We start from the raw sequence: 18,438 nt of genomic DNA, 5'->3' as shown, positions 1-18,438 counted from the left end.
ACCTGCCTCCCCCATCCCACACCACACACAAATAGACAATGGGCATCCCGAGTGTCTGTGCTCCGTCACTCAAAAAAGGGACAATGAACATTCTATACACAGACTGCACAATGGACATTTAACACACAACTGCATACAGTCTCATCTCATCTCATCATCTCTAGCCGCTTTATCCTGTTCTACAGGGTTGCAGGCAAGCTGGAGCCTATCCCAGCTGACTACGGGCGAAAGGCAGGGTACACCTTGAACAAGTCATCACAGGGCCGACACATAGACACAGACAACCATTCACACTCACATTCACACCTACGGTCAATTTAGAGTCACCAGTTAACCTAACCTGCATGTCTTTGGACTGTGGGGGAAACCGGAGCACCCGGAGGAAACCCACGCAGACACGGGGAGAACATGCAAACTCCACACAGAAAGGCCCTCGCCGGCCATAGGACTCGAACCCAGACCTTCTTGCTGTGAGGCGACAGCGCTAACCACTACACCACCGTGCCGCCCACTGCATACAGTCACTATCATTTTATTCTTACATCTCTACCTCTTCGCACTCATCACACCTCCCTTAGCTCTTTTATTATTTAATGTTTGATGTTTACGGTTTTGTCGTGCTACTTGTTGTTTGCACTGTCTAAGCACCTTGAGCCGTTGAGAACGACATTTCTTTCTTCTGTCTACTGTGTATGTGGAAGAATGACAATAAAGTTGAGTTGAGTTAAACATATGAGCAGTCCTATAGTTCGATGTCTGTGTGTGGATGAGCTTGACAACTCCACCACCTCACAACTCAATGCAGTGTCTGAAAAATGTTGTATGGTCACGTCTTCAAATTAATTTAACTGACCGCTTCCATACAGCGTTCTCTCACCCTGATTAATAGTGCTATCAATCATAGCTGTGGGTTCATGCAGGAGACGATAGGAGTCTCGTCCTTGTCGAATGGGACTATGGGAGACTACAGCATCTCACCCAGGCATGGGAGAAGCACTTCTCCATTCCACCATCAGCAAGGAGATCATGAGAGTGGTGGGATGAAATTTCACCAGAATTTTCGATGATAATGAAACCCAGATTCACATGAACAAAGAAGCAACAGTGATACATATGTCTCCTTTCAGGCATCTTCAATGACAACTTTGTACTGGTCAGGGACCACAGAGGATCTGGAGCCTTTCTTTTTTTAAAGATTTTTTTTGGGCTTTTTTCACCTTTATTGGATAGGACAGTGTAGAGACAGGACAGGAAATGAGCGAGAGATGGGGAGGGATCAGGAAATGACCTTAGGTCGGAATCGAACTCGGGTCCCCGGATTTATGGTATGGCGCCTTAGCCACCTGAGCCACAACACCCCAAGCCTTTTAACACTGAAAGAAAATCCATCAATTTTATTATAGATACATAATAAAACAGTGGGCAGCACGGTGGTGTAGTGGTTAGCACTGTCGCCTCACAGCAAGAAGGTCCGGGTTCGAGCCCCGTGGCCGGCGAGGGCCTTTCTGTGCGGAGTTTGCATGTTCTCCCCGTGTCTGCGTGGGTTTCCTCCGGGTGCTCCGGTTTCCCCCACAGTCCAAAGACATGCAGGTTAGGTTAACTGGTGACTCTAAATTGACCGTAGGTGTGAATGTGAGTGTGAATGGTTGTCTGTGTCTATGTGTCAGCCCTGTAATGACCTGGCGACTTGTCCAGGGTGTACCCCGCCTTTCACCCGTAGTCAGCTGGGATAGGCTCCAGCTTGCCTGCGACCCTGTAGAACAGGATAAAGCGGCTAGAGATAATGAGATGAGATGAGGTACAATCTAAAAGGCTCAATTATTGATAATTGAATAAGAATCTACTGCAACACTTATATCTTTCTCAGAGCCAGTGTAGCATCTCAGTGATGACCGATGTCTCAACAGTGACTCATAAATGGTACTTGATATTGATCTTTATACAGTCTCCTCTGAAAGTATTGGAACGGCAAGGCCAATTCTTTTTTGTGATACACTGAAGACACCCATGTCTTCCTGAAGACCTCCCATTTTAAAGGTGAGCAGAATTATTGGAACAAATTGTCCTAATGTAAATTAAAATAACACTTAATATTTGGAGGCATGGGGCGGCACGGTGGTGTAGTGGTTAGCGCTGTCACCTCACAGCAAGAAGGTCCGGGTTCGAGCCCCATGGCCGGCGAGGGCCTTTCTGTGTGGAGTTTGCATGTTCTCCCCGTGTCCGCGTGGGTTTCCTCCGGGTGCTCCGGTTTCCCCCACAGTCCAAAGACATGCAGGTTAGGTTAACTGGTGACTCTAAATTGACCGTAGGTGTGAATGTGAGTGTGAATGGTTGTCTGTGTCTATGTGTCAGCCCTGTGATGACCTGGCGACTTGTCCAGGGTGTACCCCGCCTTTCGCCCGTAGTCAGCTGGGATAGGCTCCAGCTTGCCTGCGACCCTGTAGAACAGGATAAAGCGGCTACAGATAATGGATGGATGGATGGATGGATTTGGAGGCATATCCACCAAATATTTATTAGATGCATCAAGCCGGATACCCACTGACATCACCAAACTATTGCATTCTTCTTTTATGATGCTTTTCCAGGCTTGTGCAGCAGCTTCCTTCAGCTGTTGTTTGGTTTCTCCCTTCAGTCCCGTCTTCATGAGGTGAAATACTGCTCAGTTGAGTTAAGGTCTGGTGATTTACTTGGCCAATCTAAAACCTTTCAGTTTTTCTATGATGAAGTCCTCTGTTATGTTAGCAGTGTGTTTTGGGTCATTGTCTTGTTACCTGATGAAGTTCTTCCCAATTAGTTGGATGTATTTCTTGGCAGACAGAATGTTCTTGTAGACTTCTGAATTCATTCTGCTGCTACCATCATGGGTTACATCATCAGTAAAGATGAGCCCATTCCAGAAGCAGCCATGCAAGCCTAAGCCACATGTGTCAGTGTTTGTGTGGAGTTTGCATGTTCTCCCTGTGTCTGTGTGGGTTTCCTCCGAGTGCTCCGGTTTCCCCCACAGTCCAAAGACATGCAGGTTAGGCTAATTGGTGGCTCGAAATTGACCGTAGGTGTGAATGTGAGTGTGAATGGTTGTTTGTCTCTATGTGTCAGCCCTGCGATGATCTGGCAACTTGTCCAAGGTGTACCCCGCCTCTTGCCCATAGTCAGCTGGGATAGACTCCAGCTTGCCTGTGACCCTGCACAGGATAAGCGGTTACAGATAATGGATGGATGGGTTCTGGGTTCAAGCCCAGTGGCAGGCGCGGGCCTTTCTGTGTGGAGTTTGCATGTTCTCCCCGTGTCTGCATGGGTTTCCTCCGGGTGATCCTATTTCCCCCACAGTCCAAAGACATGTGGTTAGGTTAACATGGGGCAGCCATGGCCTGAAGGTTGGGCTGAAGTGCCCTTGAGCAAGGCACCTAACCCTCGACTGATCCCTCGGTACTGTAGCATAGCTGCCCACTGTGTGTGCGTTCACTGCTTCAGATGGGCTAAATGCAGAGGAGACATTTCACTGTGCTTAAGTCTGTGCTTGAGTGTATGTGTGATAAATAAAGGCTTCTTGCTTCTTGTCTTGAATGAATGAGTGAATGCTAAAGCAGAGGTGGACAAAGTACCCAACTTCATTACTTAATTCAAAGTACAGATCCCACTGGTTAAATGTTACTCAGATACAGGTGAAAGTTGTCCAGTCAAATTTTTACTTAAGTCAAAGTACTGCAGTACTTGCTTTTAAAAATACTTGAGTATTAAAAGTACATTTTCTGGTCAATGCATCGTTGCATTGTTGCCACAACGCTTACAAAACCTAATGCCGCTACCAAAGACAGAAATGTGAATTCACAAAATGAACGCATGCTGTGCCATCATGGTGGTTTAACATTAAGCTAGCTAGTCAGTGAAACTCCACCTGACATGCTAGCAAACTCTTTTCAGATTCAAAATCATATTGGGTCGCTAACGCTACTAGAAAAGAAATATTTCTATATTCTGTTTATTTGGCAAGATTATACTAAAACATATTTCTGAAAGGACTTCAGATAAGTTAAAGTTGTTCATGTTAGCGTAACTCCGTTTTTACATGCTAACTAGCAGTGCCCAAGTTAACTAGCTATGTGTTAACGTTAGTCGTGGACAAGGTGATGGCAACTTGGCGGGCAAATCCATAGAAAGTTATTTGACTAACCAGACTGTATAGCTATTGCAACATTATCGCTAGCTCTAAAAACACAGAGAACTTCATTACAAGCTTTCTCTTGGAATAAAACGTTTACATCCTTCAATATGCTTCCGTAGGTTGGATGGCGAGTTTTTGTAGGCTGTGATGTGGTTTGTTTTCGGCAAACAAAGCAAGCATTTAAAACAAAATGAATCTTTAATCCTTTCAGAAAACTGAAACATGGGTTCTAGGTATGGCCATGAGTGTGTGCATTCCCCAGAAGAACCGCCTCCTTCCATTCTGCCATCAACTGATCGTGTTAAATAACGCTGCTGAGAAATCACTGAACTTGATTTTATCCAGTCTATGGACGTGACGTGACCCTAGTGATTACTGATCGGCTGTCTCAGTGTCACCTGCGAAAAAAACCAATCATGTTTTAGAAAAGAAAAGAAATAAACGTCCACTTTCAAAGCTGCTTCATAGTAACGAGGACCTTGACAGAAATGTAGTGGAGTAAAAAGTACGATATTTGTCTCTCAAATGTAGTGAAGTTAAAGTCATAAGTTTCCCAAAAAATAATACTCAAGAAAAGTACAGATACTCAGGCGGCACGGTGGTGTAGTGGTTAGCGCTGTCACCTCACAGCAAGAAGGTCCTGGGTTCGAGCCCCGGGGCCGGCGAGGGCCTTTCTGTGTGGAGTTTGCATGTTCTCCCCGTGTCCGCGTGGGTTTCCTCCGGGTGCTCCGGTTTCCCCCACAGTCCAAAGACATGCAGGTTAGGTTAACTGGTGACTCTAAATTGACCGTAGGTGTGAATGTGAGTGTGAATGGTTGTCTGTGTCTATGTGTCAGCCCTGTGATGACCTGGCGACTTGTCCAGGGTGTACCCCGCCTTTCGCCCGTAGTCAGCTGGGATAGGCTCCAGCTTGCCTGCGACCCTGTAGAAGGATAAAGCGGCTAGAGATAATGAGAATGAGAATGATGAGTACAGATACTCAAAAAGTGTACTTAAGTACAGTACTCAAGTAAATGTACTTCATTACTTTCCACCTCTGTGCTAAAGGAATTTTACTAAGTTAACATAGGGATCCCTATGTTTCCAAAAAGCACTGTGAAGTTAACCAGTAGAGAAAGTGTGATGCTTGGTGTACTATTCTAACTCCTGTGTACTCCACTGGGGTGGCACAGTGGTGTAGTGGTTAGCACTGTCGCCTCACAACAAGAAGGTCCTGGGTTTGAGCCCAGTGGCCGGCAAGGGCCTTTCTGTGTGGAGTTTGCATGTTCTCCCCATGTCTGCATGGAATTTGCATGTTCTCCCCGTTCTCCCCCTTCTCCTCGTTTCTTCCGGGTGCTCCAGTTGATCATAGGTGTAAGTGTGAATGTTTGTTTGTCTCTGTGTCAGCCCTGCGATGATCTGGTGACTTGTCAGGGGTGTACCCCACCTCTCGCCCATAGTCAGCTGGGATAGGCTGCAGCTTGCCCGCGACCCTGCACAGGATAAGCAGTTACAGATAATGGATGGATGGATGAGTTCTGGGTTTGAGCCCAGTGGCGGACGGGGGTCTTTCTGTGTGGAGTTTGCATGTTCTCCCCGTGTCCGCGTGGGTTTCCTCCGGGTGCTCCGGTTTCCCCCACAGTCCAAAGACATGCAGGTTAGGCTAACTGGTGGCTCTAAATTGACCGTAGGTGTGAATGTGAGTGTGAATGGTTGTTTGTCTCTATATGTCAGCCCTGTGATAACCTGGTGACTTGTCCGGGTGTACCCTGCCTCTCAAGTAAATGTACTTCGTTACTGTCTACCTCTGTGCTAAAGTAATTTTACTAAATTGGCTCCCCATGTTTCCAAAAAACACTGTGAAGTTAACCAGTAGAGAAAGTGTGATGCTTGGTGTACTATTCTAACTCCTGTGTACTCCACTGGGGCGGCACGGTGGTTTAGTGGTTAGCACTGTCACCTCACAGCAAGAAGGTTCGAGCCCAGCGTCTGGCGAGGGCCTTTCTGTGTTTATGTTCTCCCTGTCTCTGCGTGGGTTTCCTCCGGGTGCTCCGGTTTCCCCCAAAGACATGCAGGTTAGGCTAATTGGTGGCTCTAAATTGACCGTAGGTGTGAAAGTGTGATGCTTGGTGTACTATTCTAACTCCTGTGTACTCCACTGGGGTGGTACGGTGGTGTAGTGGTTAGCACTGTTGCCTCACAGCAAGAAGGTTCGAGCCCAGCGTCTGGCGAGGGCCTTTCTGTGTTCATGTTCTCCCCGTCTCTGTATGGGTTTCCTCCGGGTGCTCCGGTTTCCCGAGGGTGACCAGATTTCCCTAGTCTGAAACCGGGACACTTTTGCGCGAGACCATGCTCGTGCACGCACACCTTTTTTTTACGTAAACGTGACACTCAGAGAGGTGCTCTTATCATTTTGTTGAAGCTCACATTTATCAACATCTCACATGAAATAAAACAAACAGGCATGTTGTTATCTAGTAGCATAGTGGTATACAGATCAGTTAAATTATGGTCAGACAACAGATTTTGTAATGGCTGAGAATAGGCCAGGCTATGTCCATAGGCCAAATTTACACTGATTTATTTCACCTGTTTGTGAGAACACCAAGAAGAATGCATATGCACATGTAGGCTATATCTCTAAAATTGTATGCACTATAGCATGAGCTTAAAAAGTAGATATGTGACCTCAACATAGCCTCGGTCAGAATCAACCTTACTAACCATTCCCCACAACTGAATGAATAAAGCAAGAAGATGTGTACAAAAGTGAACACTTTAATGGAAGTTGCAACAAGCTGTTCAACACAGCAATATGGCCAAACTGTCAGAATGGTATGTTAAACAGAAACAAAAAAGAGACAAGTGATTTGAGAATATATACTACGGAAGCCGAGAGAGGCCCTTCATATAATCCTTTTTTTTATTGACCTTGTTATCCCGAGATAACGACATAATTAATTCAGGATCTCGAGAAAACAACACAACCAATTCGAGATCTCGAGAAAACAAAACCGTTATTTCGAGATCTCGAGGAAACAAAATTATTTCATGATCTCGAGAAAACAGCTGAGAAATGGTTCATTCAGGTGCGCCAAGAGACTTGTGATATGCTGACTTTGGGGCTATTTCTCATTCTGTATAGACGCAACTTTGGTCATTAGAATGTCTGGAATAATCGATCACCTAATAAGGCGATATTTTGATTAGGGGTTGACACAGGGAGAGATTGCATTAAGTCTTTTAATAAGGAATAATTTCAAAATTAGAACGCGGCACCTCCGCAGAAGACTGGCCCGGCTTCGTCTCTACCGACGGAGATACAGTGATCCAGCTGAGATCATGAAATAATTGTTTTGTTTTCTCGAGATCTCGGAATAACGGTTTTGTTTTCTCGAGATCTCGAATTAGTTGTGTTGTTTTCTTGAGATCCTGAATTAATTATGTCGTTATCTCGGGATAACAAGGTGAATAAAAAAAGATGATATGAAGGGCCTCTCGCGGCTTCTGTAAATATACACTCAAACAAAACAGCAGTAAAGGAGGAGAGGGGCGACAGCCCGAGGAAAGCCCCCACAGGAGCGCACAGCATTTGCAGCATAGGCTACCCAACTCAGTACAAGAACAAAGCACTTACAGTGTGTGCAGTAGGCTTCGTGCGCATTGTTCTGCACCTCTCGGAGGAAGGGGTAGGTGCCCTGTAAATCTTTGGAAAAGGTACATTTTCTTTTCAGCATAATTGCTGCGGCATTACTGCTGCTAGCTGCTAGACAAAGAACATTCGCGCCAGTTAATGTTTATTTTATTGTTGCATGGCAACACGTTGTGTTGTCTGGAATAATGTGGCTAAATAAACACCCATGCCCAGGGCCAGGGGGCAGTAACCAGGAAAGTTTGCAATTCCTGTCAATTCATCAAAATAGTAAATGCAGACATTTCTCCGCTAATGATTCCCACGCTGCTCAGTCGCAAACGTCGCGAGTGGCGAAAACCGGGACATATCCGTGTCCCGACAGACTTTTGTCGGGACTCGGGACACACAACCCCAAATCGGGACTCATCTCATCTCATTATCTCTAGCCGCTTTATCCTTCTACAGGGTCGCAGGCAAGCTGGAGCCTATCCCAGCTGACTACGGGCGAAAGGCGGGGTACACCCTGGACAAGTCGCCAGGTCATCACAGGGCTGACACATAGACACAGACAACCATTCACACTCACATTCACACCTACGGTCAATTTAGAGTCACCAGTTAACCTAACCTGCATGTCTTTGGACTGTGGGAGAAACCGGAGCACCCGGAGGAAACCCACGCGGACACAGGGAGAACATGCAAACTCCACACAGAAAGGCCCTCGCCGGCCCCGGGGCTCGAACCCAGGACCTTCTTGCTGTGAGGTGACAGCGCTAACCACTACACCACCGTGCCGCCTGGTCTTTTATTTATTGAGGAAAATGATCCAATATTACATATCTGTGAGTGGCAAAAGTATGTGAACCTCTAGGATTAGCAGTTAATTTGAAGGTGAAATTAGAGTCAGGTGTTTTCAATCAATGGGATGACAATCAGGTGTGAGTGGGCACCCTGTTTTATTTAAAGAACAGGGATCTATCAAAGTCTGATCTTCACAACACATGTTTGTGGAAGTGTATCATGGCACGGACAAAGGAGATTTCTGAGGACCTCAGAAAAAGTGTTGTTGATGCTCATCAGGCTGGAAAAGGTTACAAAACCATCTCTAAAGAGTTTGGACTCCATCAATCCACAGTCAGACAGATTGTGGGCAAATGGAGGAAATTCAAGACCATTGTTACCCTCCCCAGGAGTGGTTGACCAACAAAGATCACTCCAAGAGCAAGGCGTGTAATAGTCGGCGAGGTCACAAAGGACCCCAGGGTAATTTCTAAGCAACTGAAGGCCTCTCTCACATTGGCTAATGTTAATGTTCATGAGTCCACCATCAGGAGAACACTGAACAACAATGGTGTGCATGGCAGGGTTGCAAGGAGAAAGCCACTGCTCTCCAAAAAGAACATTGCTGCTCGTCTGCAGTTTGCTAAAGATCACGTGGACAAGCCAGAAGGCTTTTGGAAAAATGTTTTGTGGATGGATGAGACTAAAATAAAACTTTTTGGTTTTTAATGAGAAGCATCATGTTTGGAGAAAGGAAAACACTGCATTCCAGCAGAAGAACCTTATCCCATCTGTGAAACATGGTGGTGGTAGTATCATGGTTTGGGCCTGTTTTGCTGCATCTGGGCCAGGACGGCTTGCCATCATTGATGGAACAATGAATTCTGAATTATGCCAGTGAATTCTAAAGGAAAATGTCAGGACATCCGTCCATGAACTGAATCTCAAGAGAAGGTGGGTCATGCAGCAAGACAACGACCCTAAGCACACAAGTCGTTCTACCAAAGAATGGTTAAAGAAGAATAAAGTTAATGTTTTGGAATGGGCAAGTCAAAGTCCTGACCTTAATCCAATCGAAATGTTGTGGAAGGACCTGAAGCGAGCAGGTCATGTGAGGAAACCCACCAACATCCCAGAGTTGAAGCTGTTCTGTACGGAGGAACGGGCTAAAACTCCTCCAAGCCGGTGTGCAGGACTGATCAACAGTTACCGGAAACGTTTAGTTGCAGTTATTGCTGCACAAGAGGGTCACACCAGATACTGAAAGCAAAGGTTCACATACTTTTGCCACTCACAGATATGTAATACTGGATCATTTTCCTCAATAAATAAATGACCAAGTATAATATTTTTGTCTCATTTGTTTAACTGGCTTCTCTTTATCTACTTTTAGGACTTGTGTGAAAATCCGATGAGGTTTTAGGTCATATTTATGCAGAAATATAGAAAATTCTAAAGCATTCACAAACTTTCAAGCACCACTGTAACTCCTGTGTACTCCACTGGGGCGGCACGGTGGTGTAGTGGTTAGCACTGTTGCCTCACAGCAAGAAGGTTCGAGCCCAGCGTCTGTTCATGTTCTCCCCGTGTCTACTGTGTGGGTTTCCTCTGGGTGATCCGGCTGGACCAGGGTGTACCCCGCCTCTCACCCATAGTCAGCTGGGATAGGGTCCATCTCATCTCATCTCATCTCATCTCATCTCATCTCATCATCTGTAGCCGCTTTATCCTGTTCTACAGGGTCGTAGGCGAGCTGGAGCCTATCCCAGCTGACTACGGGCGAAAGGCGGGGTACACCCTGGACAAGTCGCCAGGTCATCACAGGGCTGACACATAGACACAGACAACCATTCACACTCACATTCACACCTACGGTCAATTTAGAGTCACCAGTTAACCTAACCTGCATGTCTTTGGACTGTGGGGGAAACCGGAGCACCCGGAGGAAACCCTCGCCGGACACGGGGCTCGAACCCTAACCACTACACCACCGTGCCGCCCAGGGTCCAGCTTGGTACAGATAATTAATGGATGGATGGATGGATGGAGGGATGGTGTGCTCCACTGTATGTCATGTCGCTTTTTATCCTCTGAACGGCGCTACGTTTGAAACCAGACGCAGTGCCAACCATGCAAGTTGCGTCATTTCCGGTTGATCATTGAGATTTGTTTGTTTTCATTTTTGCTAGGAGGAGAGTGTTTCTGTGGGTGTACTGGTGTGCTTGGTGAAATCTCACGGGTTTAATCGTGCACGCCTAATGAGTGTCGCCAGTAGCGGGTTCGACATTGCTGATGATGTTTAGGCGCCTGTGTTCCCTCGACTAGCCGCCGGTGTTAGCTTACCACTGACAGCTAGCTAACACGATTAATGCCAGCTGTAAAGCAAGCTGAAGAGCACAGCTAGCTAGCAGGCCAGCTGTCTACCCGGACCGGAGGCGAGGAAGAGCCCGAGCTTGCGAGCTAACCAAGCCGGGAGTCACCTGGTGTCGCAGTGATAATCATCCGGCCGTGTTTCCGTGACTCCTGACAATGGGAAACGCTGCTGCTGCCAAGAAAGGCAACGAATTAGAAAGCGGTGAGTAAAATAATCAAACAAAACACTTCATGTACATGTCTAACTCCCTCTCTCAGTTGGGTTATTCTGTAGAACTGACACTCATTTATTTCTCAGCTGTCTGTCTAGTTAGTCTGTAAATCTGCAAGCTGTTTCATTCATTCATTCATTCATTCATTCACTGCTGAGTTAGTCACCAGATAGAAAGAAAGAAAGAAAGGTCTGAAGCTGCATTTACTGACTTACTGACACTTAACCTGGTTGTGATAGTGAAATTGGACTCCTGCAAAGCACCCACACAATACCAAGGAGATCTAGATCTGATTCATTCAGTCACACATTTTAAAGGTACTTTTTGTTCTTTTGGCTGCTCCTGGCTGATTACGGCTCGCCACAACAGATCTTTCGTCTCCATTGCTCCCTGTTTTCCACATCCTTCTCTACTACTTTCATGTCCTGTGTCACCACATCCATGTACAGTACGCTACCGTTCAAAAGTTTGGGGTCACTTTGAAATGTCCTTATTTTTGAAAGAAAAGCACTGTTCTTTTCAATGAAGATCACTTTAAACTAATCAGAAATCCACTCTATACATTGCTAATGTGGTAAATGACTATTCTAGCTGGTTTTTGGTGCAATATCTCCATAGGTGTATAGAGGCCCGTTTCCAGCAACTCTCACTCCAGTGTTCTAATGGTACAATGTGTTTGCTCATTGCCTCAGAAGGCTAATGGATGATTAGAAAACCCTTGTACAATTATGTTAGCACAGCTGAAAACAGTTTAGCTCTTTAGAGAAGCTATAAAACTGACCTTCCTTTGAGCAGATTGAGTTTCTGGAGCGTCACATTTGTGGGGTCGATTAAATGCTCAAAATAGACTATATTTTCTATTCATTTGACAACTTATGGTGGTAAATAAAAGTGTGACTTTTCATGGAAAACACAAAATTGTCTGGGTGACCCCAAACTTTTGAACGGTAGTGTATCTCCTCTTTGGCTTTCGTCGTTTGTGGGCAGCACGGTCGCCTCACAGCAAGAAGGTTCTGGGTTCGAACCCAGCAGCCGGCGAGGGCTTTTCTGTGTAGAGTTTGCATGTTGTCCCCGTGTCTGCGTGGGTTTCCTCCGGGTGCTCCGGTTTCCCCCACAGTCCAAAGACATGCAGGTTAGGTTAATATGGGACGGCCTTGAGCGAGGCACCTAACTCCCAACTGCTCCCTGGGCGCTGTTAACATGACTGCCCACTGCTCTGGGTATGTGTGTGTGTGCTCATTGCTCACGTGTGTGTTCACTGCTTCAGATGGGTTAAATGCAGAGAGGAAATTGCACAAGTGTGTGATGAATAAAGTTGTGCTTGCTTGCTTGCTTTTCGTGTGCCTATTAGCTCCATCCTCAACATTCTCCTTCCAACATCTCTTCTCAGGATGCGCCCATACCATCTCAGTCTCATCTCTTTTAGCTTAATTCCCAAGCTCTCCACGTGTGCTGTCTGTCTGATGTGCTCGTTCCTTATCCTGTCCAACTTTGTCACTCCCATCGCAAACCTTAACGTCCTCAACTCCGCCACCTCCAACTTTGTCAAGTTTATTTGTATAGCGCTTTTAACAATAGACATTGTCGCAAAGCAGCTTTACAGAATTCAAATGACTTAAAACATGAGCTAATTTTATCCCTAATTTACCCCCAATGAGCAAGCCTGTGGCAATGGTGGCAAGGAAAAACTCCCTCAGACGACATGAGGAAGAAACCTCGAGAGGAACCGGACTCAAAAGGGAACCCATCCTCATTTGGGCAACAACAGACAACATGACTATAACATTAACAGTTTTAACATGAAGTCAGTTTCGTTGATGTAAACTCTTCATTGATGGAAACTTGAGTGCAAAACTGTTCATAACAACCACAGTCCTAAAGTTAGCAAGTCAACTGTAGTCCTCAGCCATAAAAGCATTACTGTAAGAGTCCAGAGCGTCCTCCAGGTGTGACTTTCAACTGTCTATATGAGGCCGTCCTCTACAGGAGTGATGTGATGAGACTCCAACCAGACACAGGGCATCAGGATGGATCAGGCAGGTCCAAGGAGCAGAAGAGGTCAGCATTTCGATCTCAGGATTGACATGTAACTCAGAGGGACAGGTTGGGGGGAGAAAACAGAGGTTGTTGGGTATGCCCAATGTCACCTGAATAAGTAGGAACAGTATACTTTGCCTCCTGTCTCTTCGTTAAGGGTACGGTCTCCAATCCATACATCATAGCTGGTCTCACTACTGTCTTATACATCTTACCTTTCACCTTTGCTGGGACTTTCCTATCCCAAATGACTCCCGAAATCCTTCTCCAACTGCTCCACCCTGCCTGCACTCTCTTTCTCACCTCACTATCGCAGCCCCCATTTTCCTGCACAGTTGACCCCAGGTACTTGAATTCACCAACTTTCTTTGTCTACTCCTTGCATCTTCAGTACACTCTCATCCCCATTCTCACTGATGCACATGTATTCTGTTTTGCTATTTCTCACCTTCATTCCTCTAGGATGTGTTTTAAATCAGTGGATTGATTCTACACATTTTTCTTTCAATTACCAGAAGGTTGTAAGGAAGTAATCACTTCTGATCTGTGCACATCTTGAGACATGAGGTGACCGTTCGTTCATTATGTACTGTATACCGCTTATCCATTGAGGGTCATGTGAGCCGGAGACAGTCCCAGCTGACATTGGGTGAGAGGCGGAATACACCCTGGACAGGTCTCCAGTCAATCACGGGGATAACAGACACGCAGACAGATAGCCATTCACTCTACATTCACACCTATGGGCAATTTAGAGTAGCCACTTGAATAACTTGCACGTCACTATGGTGGTGTAGTACTGAGCACTGTGGCCTCACAGCAAGAAGGTTCTGGGTTTGAACCTCACAGCCGATGGGAGCCTTCCTGTATAGAATTTACGTTATCCCCATGTCTTTGTGGGCTTCCTCCAGGTGCTCTGGTTTCCCTCACAGTTCAAAGAACCTAAGATCAAGAACCCTGGTATTGTGTGCTTTGCAGAACTCCACTTTCACTGTCAGGTTAAGAGTCAGTCAGTAAATGCAACTTCAGACCTTTCTATCTGGTGAATAACTCACTGAACTCCCCAGTGAATGAAAGCTTGCACGTTTGCAGACTAACTAGCTAGCTGACCAAAATAAACAAGTGTCCGTTCTACAGAATAATCCTACTGAGATAGCAAAACATATCCGGTGTAAAATCAGACATGCAGAACAGATCCGCTGTGGCGACCCCGAACATACAGGAGCAGCTGAAAGAAGACGACTGTAGAGAAAGACAGATCACCTGGAGGAAGCCTACACAGACATGAGGACAACGCACAAACTACACAAAAAGGCCCTGGTCGGCCAGTAGGGTTGAACCCAGAACCTGCTTGCTGTGAAGTGACCATATGACTTGATATGGTTTATAATATAAATATCATCATTCCTTGGCTGACAGGCAACCCTACTGGTGTTCCAGTGTACATAGAATCATTTGTGCATGTGCTTTGTATGTCAACCCTGGATCGTTTGAATAACCAATGTCACGATGTCGAAGAGTGATGTTAATCTAGTAAGACCTGGAGAAGGTGCATGATTCTGCCGAGACTTCCTGAAGCAGCATACCTCTACCTAATGGCCATGAGAGGGCGACACTCCTTGCAGAGTGGCATGTCACAGTACACAGGAGGTCCCTGTAAGGCGGCTCATGACAGTTTCTGTCTGAGAGTATACAAGGCCTGTATAGCAGGAGCTCACACTTTTTTTTTTTTTAAAGGGTCTCTTAGTCTGTCGATAAGCTGGCCGAGGGTGCCAAATCTTGACGACTAGTGAAAGAAGCGATGAAAAGCAAAGTCTCAGGGGCCACTTTGAAGCCACAGGCAGGACTCTGTGTCTGATTGCTTAATGTGGGTTGAATCAATGGATGAGGCAATGCGTACAGTGGGGTAAATCATGGCCAGAGTGTACGGACTCTGGGAGAACCACAGTTAGCAGTAAACCAATTTGATTTTGGTAGAGGACTATACCTGTGCCCTGAGAAACTTTTCCCAGATCCTGGTACGCGACTGGATGCAGAAGTCACTCTCCCAGGTGGATCTAAACTGGCTACGAGTCCAAGGACTGACCCTAGCACTCAGGGTAGATTTCACATGGCCCATTTACATAGTGCCACCCACACTCAGCGAGGTTTATAAAACAGTGCTGATTTTCCCAAAAGCATTGTAACACAAAGATCATCGTTAAATAGTAGAGCGAGCAGCACAATGAACACTCTCTCTCCTAGTTAGTGTTAAGAGGCTTTTGGGAAACCCACCCCAGATTGGTGAAGAGCCGCTCTGCATCCTGCCCAAGGTGTCCCACTGCCGAGAGAGAGAGGTTTCGTTTCATTTGGGTCAGATTCAGCTGCTGTCCACATCTACCACCCGGGTGCACCATGTCAGCAGTGTAACTCCTGTATAGTTACAGCTAATACCAAGGCAGTCAGCCAATAATCTGTTGTTATATCCCTCATCAAAAAATTCCTGTGCGGGGAGTGGCAAAGGATGGCTCACATGACATAAAATAGCTCCACCATTGATTAATGAATGTATCTTGTGATGTCAAAAAAAAAATGGATATGGTATGAGTCAGTCATGGTATATCTTGGATATACCATGGATCGACGTCACAATTTTAAGCTACAGTGGTGCTTGAAAGTTTGCAAACCGTTTAGAATTTTCTATATTTCTGCATAAATATGACCTAAATAGGCCTGTCGCAATATTCGATTTATCGACTTATCGTACGGTAAATGAAAATGAACTTGTTAATTTTTATTACAGCGATTTTTGGCATTTTTGGAAGTCACAAGAGTATTAGCTTGACCCACTGACTGAATAAAACACCGCGCTGTCTTCTGTCGTCTCACGCGGCTCTCTGTCAGAGGCGGGGCCTCCCAGCATGCAACAGTTATCCAGCCAGGGTATCCACTGAATGAGGAAAAGATGACGACAACAACACGTTGCTACGTTGTACAGACCATAGGCGTAGAATTGGGTATGGACGGTATGGGCGTGTCCCTACCAATATCAAACGACGGCTCATATGTCCCTACCAATATTTCTGATTGAAGAAAAAAACACATGCTGTGCGCGGTACACAAATGGTTACTGTAGGTTTCCACTGGGCGAAACACCACGCAAAATTCGCTCATGAATATTCGCTCTGGGGGTGTGGTCACGAAAACAGCAAGCAAATTTGGCTACCATGTCAATTAGCAAGTGCGGTTGCAGTGCAGTGACCAGCTGCTAGCTAGCAAGCCAGCAAACCGTGCTTGAGGAATGTAACGTTAGATTAGCTTGTAAAATGAATCAGTTAACAGCAGTTCGTATTCAGTGTGTAAAAACGACAACGACAGCATACGAATATGGCTGTTTTCTAAGTTTGTGTGGCATGTAAATAACAATCCGACTTGATACTGACAACAACTGGTGTTCATTAAGGTCACAAAGACATTATTAAATCATATCAAATTGTGCTAATGTTGGCTAATATTGCGCCGAGTCTTGCTTGTGAAGCGCGTGCAAACTTTAGCAGCCTGCTAACCCTGAATTTGAAGTGCTTCAGTTAAGACCTGCAGAGAGCCCGTACCAGGTTCCTGTAACATGACACATAAACAACAACCCGATGGTGATGTGGACATTGTTCGTGGCCCAGACACTCATCTCATTTCATTATCTCATTATCTCTAGCTGCTTTATCCTGTTCTACAGGGTCACAGGCAAGCTGGAGCCTATCCCAGCTGACTACGGGCGAAAGGCGGGGTACACCCTGGACAAGTCGCCAGGTCATCACAGGGCTGACACAGGTGGGGTTTACATTAGACCGTATCAGCGGATCATCAGATTAACGTTTTTAAAACGATTAGCGTGCACATAGCAACGCCAATACACTATTCGCGTGCACACAGCAACGCCAATACACGGATACGCTCGGCTCCGCAGGCATCCTGCACTCCAAATCACTCCGCCCTGAACAGCGAGTGCCCTCTGGAGGGTGCGCACTCCGGCCCTGCGCAGCTCACAGAGCGCGCGAGTGAAGCACACGAGCAGTGATTCGGGACTGAGCCGCTGTGTGTGTGATCTCAGTGCATGTCGGGCATGCGCGTCACTTACCACTTGCAAGTGGAAGGATGGCAAGCCTAAAGACAATCATAACTACACAATGGTCAGTATTTGCATCAGTATTTGCAGTATTTTCATACTTTTATACTCTTTAATGAAAGGTGATACAAGGCGGAAGTCTGCGCCGTTTTTCAGCAGTCGCGTCACATGACCAACGCCAGCGAATCAGGAAGGTGGATGTCACAGTGACGTTGTCCAATGACGACGCCAGCTAGAGCTCAGCACAGCGTATCCGCGTATTCTCAATGTTTACACAGCACCGGACCAAACACGATGGCGGATTCCCGTTTCCTGGCGTTTCCAGGCGTTTTAATGTAAACGGACAGTGCATCCGCGAAGAAAACGAGACAGATACAGTCTAATGTAAACTTGGCCATAGACACAGACAACCATTCACACTCACATTCACACCTACGGTCAATTTAGAGTCACCAGTTAACCTAACCTGCATGTCTTTGGACTGTGGGGGAAACCGGAGCACCCGGAGGAAACCCACGCGGACACGGGGAGAACATGCAAACTCCGCACAGAAAGGCCCTCGCCGGCCACGGGGCTCGAACCCGGACCTTCTTGCTGTGAGGCGACAGCGCTAACCACTACACCACCGTGCCGCCCTGGCCCAGATACCTTTTAATCAAATAAAACATTTTCATGTAATAAGCATAACAGCCTCCACCTTCTTGATCAGATATTTTTGGTTACTCCCGCCGCTCTTTTGAAAACGTCACATATTGAGTACATACATACGCTGAACTGATTGGTTTTCGAGGGGGTTCATTTGAAAGCGGTCGGCTAAAAACTTTTCTCTGTAGAACCCTGTCCCTCCCTCCCTCCCTCCTCTCTGGGCTCAAGAAGACAACAAAAGGGCAATAATATAACAACCAATCAGAATTCAGATACATTCTGTTGCCAAGTAAAAGTGTAACCTTTCAACGTGTCAAAGTTCTCGAGCCCTCGTCCTGTTTTACGGTTAGATCAATCACATATCAGCTTAAACTAGCATTCTAAAACTAGTTAAAGATCACACAGAACATAGCCTACTCCCCCTGCCAGCCTCATGGAGCGCAGTGTTTAAGGCTCTGGATGTGTTTTACTTCCATTTATGAGGGAAAGGAACATACACCCTCCCGATAGT

At 46.1% G+C, this 18,438-nt stretch overlaps 1 protein-coding gene across 1 annotated transcript in view; it reads left to right on the top strand.

The window, feature by feature from the left end:
- The first annotated feature begins 10,727 nt into the window (after positions 1-10,727).
- The window catches only part of prkacba (protein kinase, cAMP-dependent, catalytic, beta a), a 50,517-nt gene continuing 42,806 nt past the window's right edge, over positions 10,728-18,438 (top strand). Inside the window, exon 1 of the mRNA XM_060941573.1 lies at positions 10,728-11,133. Within this exon, the coding sequence (XP_060797556.1) occupies positions 11,088-11,133 (46 nt within the window). The 5' untranslated portion in view covers positions 10,728-11,087. The remainder of the gene's footprint in view (positions 11,134-18,438) is intronic.

The sequence above is a fragment of the Neoarius graeffei genome, chromosome 15, assembly GCF_027579695.1.
Source record: "Neoarius graeffei isolate fNeoGra1 chromosome 15, fNeoGra1.pri, whole genome shotgun sequence".
NCBI classification, from domain to species: Eukaryota; Metazoa; Chordata; class Actinopteri; order Siluriformes; family Ariidae; genus Neoarius; species Neoarius graeffei.
The sequence above is the reverse complement of the archived record's forward strand: the minus strand, read 5'-3'. Positions and strand labels throughout refer to the sequence as shown.